At 44.2% G+C, this 8,556-nt stretch overlaps 1 protein-coding gene across 1 annotated transcript in view; it reads left to right on the top strand.

Annotated features, from left to right (window-relative positions):
• Positions 1 to 2,145: 2,145 nt before the first annotated feature.
• Positions 2,146 to 8,556, top strand: part of LOC128503275 (protein GPR107-like) — a 50,811-nt gene continuing 44,400 nt past the window's right edge. Inside the window, exons 1-14 of the mRNA XM_053473320.1 lie at positions 2,146 to 2,264; positions 3,392 to 3,517; positions 3,688 to 3,738; positions 4,334 to 4,419; positions 4,589 to 4,700; positions 4,815 to 4,841; positions 5,183 to 5,230; positions 5,328 to 5,438; positions 5,763 to 5,896; positions 6,321 to 6,396; positions 6,615 to 6,688; positions 6,942 to 7,059; positions 8,077 to 8,207; positions 8,347 to 8,390. Of these exons, the coding sequence (XP_053329295.1) occupies positions 2,151 to 2,264; positions 3,392 to 3,517; positions 3,688 to 3,738; positions 4,334 to 4,419; positions 4,589 to 4,700; positions 4,815 to 4,841; positions 5,183 to 5,230; positions 5,328 to 5,438; positions 5,763 to 5,896; positions 6,321 to 6,396; positions 6,615 to 6,688; positions 6,942 to 7,059; positions 8,077 to 8,207; positions 8,347 to 8,390 (1,252 nt within the window). The 5' untranslated portion in view covers positions 2,146 to 2,150. The remainder of the gene's footprint in view (positions 2,265 to 3,391; positions 3,518 to 3,687; positions 3,739 to 4,333; positions 4,420 to 4,588; positions 4,701 to 4,814; positions 4,842 to 5,182; positions 5,231 to 5,327; positions 5,439 to 5,762; positions 5,897 to 6,320; positions 6,397 to 6,614; positions 6,689 to 6,941; positions 7,060 to 8,076; positions 8,208 to 8,346; positions 8,391 to 8,556) is intronic.

Raw genomic sequence — 8,556 nt, 5'->3', positions numbered from 1 at the left:
ACTTCTTAGTGGGCTGAGTCAGTGTCAAAAACTAGACAATAGCTCCCCCTGGTGGTACCTCGTTTGGATCAGCTTAAAAAAATAGAGTAAAAAAAAAAAAATACACTTATTTCTTAATAAATGTATCAGATAGATACATAATAATTTAATTGCATTAAATTGCAAATAATGTTGTTATCTCTCGTGTGCACCTACAATCACACTCGCCTAAGTGGAGATGGGCCTCCAAATTCTAAATAGTCTCAACCACGGAATGATTAAATTATAGTGTTCCTCCCAAATTATGATAGAAAATTCATTCTTTCTGTTAAAATTATTATCTTTTATTTATATAACGCCAACAAGTTACGCAGCGCTTCTTATATATACATATTCAAGGTTCTGACAAGACTAGAATTGACAGACCAAGGCAAACCGATACATTAGGTGTACTGGAGAGAGCCCTGCTCATCTCTTACGCCGTTATTTTAATTGCCATTTATACGTCAAAAAGCCACATAGCAGACTTGGTAAAGCCGTGTACCTTTGGCCACACCTCTAACCACACCCACAAAAGCAAAAGTGTCCCACTTTGGCCAGTTGAAATGTTGGGGGATATACTAAAAGGAAATATATGTATATAAATAGCAGAGCATTCTTTATAAGTCGGATTATATAAATAAAAACACATATTCAAGTTCACTAAATGACATAAATAGCTTTTAATATGTCACAACATCATATATAAAGTCGTGAAAGCTCCGCACATACCACACCTCTAACCACACCCCTTAAACCAAAAGTGCCCATATGAAATGTTTGAAATTATGTATTTCTATCTTTATGAAATGTGATTTTTTTATGCTTGGTGTATTGACGCGCCATTGCCATACCTCCCAAGTGTTCCTCTTTACATACCTCACAACTGAATTGGGACGGTTGGGGTGGAGCTTGGGAGGCGGAGCACTATTGTGCTTACACAGAATTCGGCACATGTCCAGTATGCATACTTCAGTGTCACAGACACACTATTCTTCCTCTAGATGCCTCGCTCACTTACATAAATATCCGGACATAACAAAGTAATGTAAAAATGTCACAAAGTCTTGTGGTAAAGGTCCGCCCCTAATCGCACGTCTAACCACCCCCAACCATTTGAAATGTTAAGAGGTATGCATTACTTTCTAGAGATTTGATTGGGTTATTATCATACCTGGGAACTCTCTGGGTGAAGTGCCGCCTCTCCAGGTAATGGGGATGGGGTCACCGGCCACCCTAAAGGGGCTCCTAATACTTGTGCCATCACTCCTGTCAACCAACACACAGCATCGCAAAATCTTCTAAAAAAACAAATAAGACGATGAAACGGTAACTTAGTTAACAGGCCACTGACCGCAGCGCCCGATACGCTGCTGGAGTGACAGATGAGGTCAGCATGGGGCCCACCGGCATTCCCGGGAACTCTCCAGGCTTCCCCCAGAGTCTCCGGATGAATCGCTGCTTCTCCGGGTCTCCACAGAGAAACTCCAGGTCGCGGGGGAGGTGTTGCCGGACGCCCCAATTCACAATTTTGGTGGGAATGGTACTAGTAATGATGTTTCCAATGGAAACCACCTCCTCCCTCCAGCGTGTTGACGGCTCGGCTGCTCAGTGCCGCTGCCACATGCCTCCAGACGGCCCCGGATTAGAGACATGGCACCCAGCAGAGCCGTAAGTTTGTGATCCTGAAGGACCAGCGCTTGCGCAGTAGTCTTCCAGTACCGGCGTCTCACCTCTACTGGCCGAGCACCTTACAGCAACACCGGACATTTTGGCACATTTTAAAAACACTTGCCAGAATTGTTTTTAGCACAAAAAAGACAAAGAGGCCGGAGAAAAGAGGGCGTATTGTAACAATAACATTAACTACTAAAATGTTACATTCAGAAGAGCAGCTGGAACAGCAGCTTTAATGGATTTTAGCGCCCATACTGGGGGAAAGTTAGAAAGTTTCAATTTTGACGTCTATGGTCATGACGTCATCAGACGCAGACTCGCTTCGGTTACCAAGCTCAAAGAAGAGGCTCTGCGGTTACTAGGAGAGCGGTTGGTCATGTGACCGGGGAGGGAAAGTGTGGCCAACCGCTGTTCCAGTTCCCAGAGGTGAGAAGGATGCTGATGCTGGAATAAGCATGGCGCTGCGGGGTGACGGTTGTTCCGGGGCCTCGGCCCTGGTGGTGCTGTGGGGTTTGGTGCTGCTGCTGTGCGATGTGTCCTGGGCTCGGATTCATCACCTCACGCTGAAGGTCAGTGCGGAGGCGCCGGCTGGGGGTTATTAGGCTGAGGGGCGGAAGAGATATCGCAAGGCGGACATCCTGGATAGTGGGCAGTTGCTGGGTCTGAGTGACATAAACGGTCGCGGAAAACTAAATGCGTCACTGACAGAAGACTGTGAGGGGGTCACAGCCAGGGGGCGATAACTAGAGGTGGAGTGACAGGAGAGCAAGATGAGAGTGGGGGCAAGAAGAGGGTGACAGCAAGATGAGAGTGGGGGGCAAGAAGAGGGTGACAGCAAGATGAGAGTGGGGGGCAAGAAGAGGGTGACAGCAAGATGAGTGGGGGGCAAGAAGAGGGTGACAGCAAGATGAGAGTGGGGAGGCAAGAAGAGGGTGACAGCAAGATGAGTGGGGGGCAAGAGGAGGGCAGCAAGGTGAGAGTGGGGGGCAAGAGGAGGGCAGCAAGTTGGGAGTGGGGGGCAAGAAGAGGGCAGCAAGATGAGACTGTCAGGCAGGAGTTGAGACTGACAGCTAGATGGACAGAGGCTGGAGAGTGACAGTGAGATGAGGGTGACAGCAAAGTGACAGCAGGTAACCGCACTGACTGATAGTGACAGCGCAGCGATGGGTAGACGGTGACTTGGTATATGGTGACTTGGTGGAAGGTGTGAGAGATCAGGTGGTGACATCGCTGGATTCTCAGTAGGGAGTAAAAGAAGGTTTAGTGCGAAGAGAGTGATGACAGCGACGGGGCAAATATCCGAGAAGGTGGAAAGAATGTAATAAGAGTAGGCCGCGGGTGACAGCGCTTCACAGATGGTGACCGCGCTTTTATTTATTTTTCTCTCTCAACATTGAGATTGCTTGATAACTGAAAAGTTTCCTCAGCGACACCTGTAAGGAAGTTTTACTCTTCCCTCTGTTAAGGTCAGGTTTTAACCTTGATAAAGTAAATGTGAAGCGCGATGGGTAACGGTTATCCAGCAGTGAGGCTTTCATACTTGCCAATGCTCATGGGGTTTTCACTTACAGTCCCGATTTCTATGGCCGATCGCTCTGTTTTTTATTTTAAATATCTTGCTGTATAAAGATTAAGCAGCAGCGTACTTTATTTTAGCGGCGCGGGGTCTCTCACTCATATGTGTTTCCTTACTCAGGACGACATACGGCAGAAGGTCCACCTCAACAGTTTTGGTTTCTATGAAAACGGCTCTATGAGCGTGAAGGTTAACAGCCTCTCAATAAAAAGCAACACGGATCTCTCCAAACTAGACAACAGCACGGTGAGTGACCCGAGATCTACACCCCCTCTTTCGACCAGAGAACCCACCGCACTATTTCATGTAATTTTAATGGACAGAATGTTCTTTCAAAAACCAGGATTTCTAAGTGACCCCAAACCTTTGAGTAGTAGTGTATATATTGTCACTAACATCATTCCTGTTTTTTTTAGTTTGGATTCAGCCTGGACAGGACAAAGAACGATGGCTTTTCCACCTACCTGGTAAGTGCGGGTGAACTTGAAACTTCATATACAGGATTTTAAACTTGGTCCAGGATTGAGACATTGACCGGGTTCTGTGTTTTCATTAAGCCCAGGTACCTCCGTGCCCAGCGCATAAATCAATTCCTCTTAGTAACATAGTAACATAGTTCATAAGGTTGAAAAAAGACCAAAGTCCATCAAGTTCAACCTATATACATATTGTGTCCCTACTGTGTTGATCCTACTCTTATTGAATTTTTTTTAAAGTGTGTGTGTATATGTATGTATGTATATATATATAATATGCATGCGGGGTGAGGAATTGTAGCGCTACAGGTATCCGCATTGAATTCTCAAACCCACCCCACAAATCGCTCTTCAATCATATAAAATTTTGCTTCATTCCAAATTTTTCAGGGAATGCCGAATTGTCATGTGACGCACAAGCAGGATTGGATAGAAACCAAGGGAAAGTAGATTAGTTTTGGTTCCTGGTTCTCTGCAAATATACATTCGATATTCCTCATTGTACCCGTTTTGAAGCGGAGAGGCGCATGTCTTGATTCCCAACGCGGTATATTTTGGGCTGATTTACGCGTTTATTTGTTCGTAGGATGAGGAAGTGCGGGACTGCATCCTGAAGCATACGCCAGAGAGCGTTTCCGTAACGCTGCTGAAACTGGACTTTACCAACAAACGGTGAGCAGCTTTGCTTATTTTGAGCAGATTTATTTTTCCCCTAATACTTATCGTTTATAGTTCCAATGAATCAAAGGGGGATTAACCACACTTTCAATGATTATGCCTATAAAACATATTTATCATATTTATTTATATTTTGTTTTTTTTTCTTTTTCTCTACATTTAGTGTCCATATCAAGAACGTTGGCGGCATCAGCTTGCCAAACATTATTGTCTCGCTTCCAGAGGTTAAAGATACCGTGACGGCAACCAAAAGTCCCACCGTTAAAAGCGCCACGGTAAAAATCCCTTCACCTGGTCAGCCTGGTAACCAGAAGAGCCGCAGGGATACAGGTAAAGAAAATCATTTTTATTTTCATAAACCTCACATCTATAAATTTCTTGGTTTTCAGGTAAAGCTGCAGCTCCAGAGGCCAGGAGTGAAGACAAGAAAGAGAAAGACAAAGAGAAGAAAGAAAAAGTTAACAAAGAAATTAAAGTAAAAACACAAGTAAGTATATATGTGTGTTTGGGGCAAAACTTTTTTCTTTCTAGCAGCGTTTCTCGTTCAATAGGACCCTATTTTTGGGTTATTGTTCTAGGACTTTGTATGCAAATGTACATCTACAACGGAGGATAGTTAATCTGAATATGGGGCTTGCCTAACTTAGTGTTATAATGGCCAAAGCCAATATATTTTGCGTTTAGGTGCTTGTGGGTTGTGTTTTCATACGAAAAGCTGCCATGGATGTGTGTTCAGCTTTTTGACTCTTCTTTTCAGGACGAGTATCGCTCTATGAAGGTGGAGGAGGGTGTAGCATCATTCCAGGTCGGTATTGGCTTTGTTCAGTTGTGCCGGTTCCTGCCGTTGCTTAGCCGGCCCCAGAGAGTAATCTCCCCTCTTTGCCTCTTTTACGTTTTTTTAGTTTGATTTTAACGTGAGCTCCAATGAGCTGGAGGGACTCTACAGCCTTTACTTCCACAGCTGTGCGGGAGCTGGAAATTCAGTCCGAGACCAGCACCTCTTCAGTTTGGATGTGAGTGATTGACTTAGTTCATCTTCCTTTTCCCTGAGAAACTCTTCCAGGTTATGCCAGCCTCCGCTGCTTGCCGGGACATCATGGATGTAGTTCTGCGGAAAGCATTAGGGTTTTTGTTATCTGAAAACTAAAGGTGTTCTCTAGATGTTCTCCAGCTCTTTAAAACTCTCCTAACTTATAGCTCCCAAATTAAAGATCTCTTTTATTTGCTGCATGGAAATAGGACTTGGGTGCGTAACACTTGCCGCTGTACGTTTTTTATCCTTGCATCTATATAATTGTTGGCAGTTCTAACCGTTTCCGATTGGTCTTCCCCTACAGATTGAAATTATCAACAAGAATCCAGAAAGTTACCTTTCAGCAGATGAGATTCCGTTACCTAAGCTTTACATCTGTATGGCGCTCTTCTTTTTTTTGGCAGGAGTCCTCTGGGTTCAGATCCTCCGGAAGCGCATGTATAGAATTGGCTACTGGTATACAGGGGGAGGGGGGGGCAGTGTAAGTACTGCTGGATGCCCAAGCCCTTCCCAGAAATAAATCCTTAATCATGGAGAAATGGCCTCATTTAAATGTATTTACTTCTTAAGAGTTTGTCTAAATGGAACCACACAAATGGGAATAAAAGAAAATCATGCGGGGAGCATGCGGTTTAACGCGTTAACAGCAATTCCTCTGAATGTAGGATTCCCAAGAAATGGGCAACTCCTTTAGAGATTCCCAATTTTCCACTTAACTATGAAGAGCAGGAAAGGATGCGACGTAACTCAACGGGGTGCACTTATGTTTATGTCTCGTCGGGGATGACGCTAGTGCTCTGCCGCTGATCCATTTCTCTGGACAGAACCTTATATTAATCAACAAACCTGTTGTTCTCTTTAGGAGCGATGTCTTCAAGATCCATTGGCTGATGGCAGCGCTGCCTTTCACAAAGTCATTGTCGCTGGTGTTTCATGCAGTACGTATACGCCTCCCACCGCCACGTTATCATTTTCTCTTCTTCTTCATTAATTACACCACACGGTTCCGTAAGCTTAGAAAACTTATTTATTGCTGCTCACCTATCGTCTGTGTCCTATACGCAGCATTTGTGTATATCACCGAGCACGGCATCTCAATTTCCCTGTTTCTATGAACTGCTACGATGTAAATATCTTGGTTTCCTTCTTTTTTCAGATCGACTACCACTACATTTCTTCTCAGGGGTACCCGATCGAAGGGTGGGCTGTGGTATATTATATCACACACTTGTAAGTGTCAAATACTCCTTACTTTATAGGTTTATAGCCCCTGACACCTGCGCTCTACAAACATGCATTATGATATGTCGGCTGGTGTGTTCCTTTAAGAGAAACTAGTATGTGTGTCTATGCGTTCCCCCAAAGGTGAAAGCCTTTCAAAATTATCACAGGGAAAAAAAAACGGAAAAATCAACATTTGTCTTTATTGCCTGACTTGATACACTAAAGATTTCTTAGCTGTGCAATTGCTTGTGACTTCCAGACTGAAAGGATCGCTGCTTTTCATCACAATTGCACTGATTGGAACTAGCTGGGCCTTTGTGAAACACATCCTATCTGACAAAGATAAGAAGACTTTCCTGATCGTTATTCCACTACAGGTGAGGACGTGCCGGGTCCCAATACCCCCTTCTGCGCTTCCGTGTTCTGCTTTGTGTAGACCTGGCGATCTCAATGCAATATATTATGCCCCCACGGCATTTATTCACTGAATGGGGACTTGGTAGAGTTTTACTATTCGTTATGTAGGGCTGACAGTGGCAGGTTTCTGCAGCTAGAATGGCTGAGCTGGCCCTGTGTAATGTAAAGTTCAACGGGTGAAGAATTCTCACTGATTTCATTATGCATTATACAGGGTTAGCCAAGCTCTGCCGGCAGCAGAAGCTCACTGATGTTGGCCTTTCTTATCATGTAGAGAAGTGGTGACGACTCTCCCTTTAGTGAATAACCCCATTGTGAATGTGTGGTGCTTTTGGGAAGTAGCTCCATGATCGGTGAACCGTACAACTCTATGATGCAGCAAGCGGTGAATAGCACACGTTACGGGTTACTACCGCCGTGACACGCCATCGCCATGCCTGAGAATGCTATGAATCGGACGTTTTATATCGATGCTGAGCCTTTTCTCAGTGAGCACAGCTGGGGATACGGTGAAGTCATTAAAATCCATTTTATTCTGTGTCTCTGGGTTTCTAATACAATAAAAAAACAGTCAATGGTGACTCATTCGCTGACGCAGGGACTGGGAAGAGCGAATTTCACGCCTGCAGCCTTCCCTGCTATGGGAGGCTGGTTCAGCACCAAAGGGTGATTTAGCTGTACAAAAAAAAGTTGGGTGTTTTTTATTTTGTTTACTGCACAGACCTGCAAACGCATTCAAATAACCCTTTGTATTCCTTAAGAGATGAGCACGTTCCATCATTACCCCAAATGCTAGTGATAAGTATTGCTTTAAGAAGCCCGAGTACCTTTTGATATTGCGTGTTTTCAGATTCACTTATCAGTTATCGAGATTTTTCTGAATGGGTTCACAGTGAAGTTGTTGTTGTTGTTGTTGTTGTTGTTTTTTTCTTCTTCATATAATAAACCGGTGCCAATACCTCTTCTGAATTTGGCAGGTTCTGGCCAATGTGCTTGACATCGTCATAGAGTTCACAGAAGAAGGCACGACGGAGTACGGGCTGTGGAAGGAGATTCTGTTCCTCGTGGACTTCCTGTTCTGCGGAGCGATCCTCTTCCCGGTTATATGGTAAGAAAACGTTCTTTGGCGTTTTAAATCCCTGATCACAACTTGCAAAAGGCGGACTTGGTTTTTCCTCGTATGCAGGCTCACAAACGCTTTAGTTGTGTTTCCCCCTGAATATTCCCTTCTCACTTATTGTTAACAGGTCCATCAGGCATCTACAGGAGGCATCGGCTACAGACGGGAAAGGTGAGGCAATACTATATATATATTTTATACTTTTTCGCCCCTCTCCAAGAAAATATCTTATATTACAAAATAAATTCCCACGTGACACTCTTTCTCTTTCTCTCCCTCCAGATGGCAGTGTTCAAAACAAAAAAAAATGTATAGACAGTCAAATTGTAGGATGATG

Source organism: Spea bombifrons, chromosome 8 (assembly GCF_027358695.1).
Source record: "Spea bombifrons isolate aSpeBom1 chromosome 8, aSpeBom1.2.pri, whole genome shotgun sequence".
Taxonomy (NCBI): Eukaryota; Metazoa; Chordata; class Amphibia; order Anura; family Pelobatidae; genus Spea; species Spea bombifrons.
This window is presented reverse-complemented; position numbering and strand designations above follow the sequence as displayed.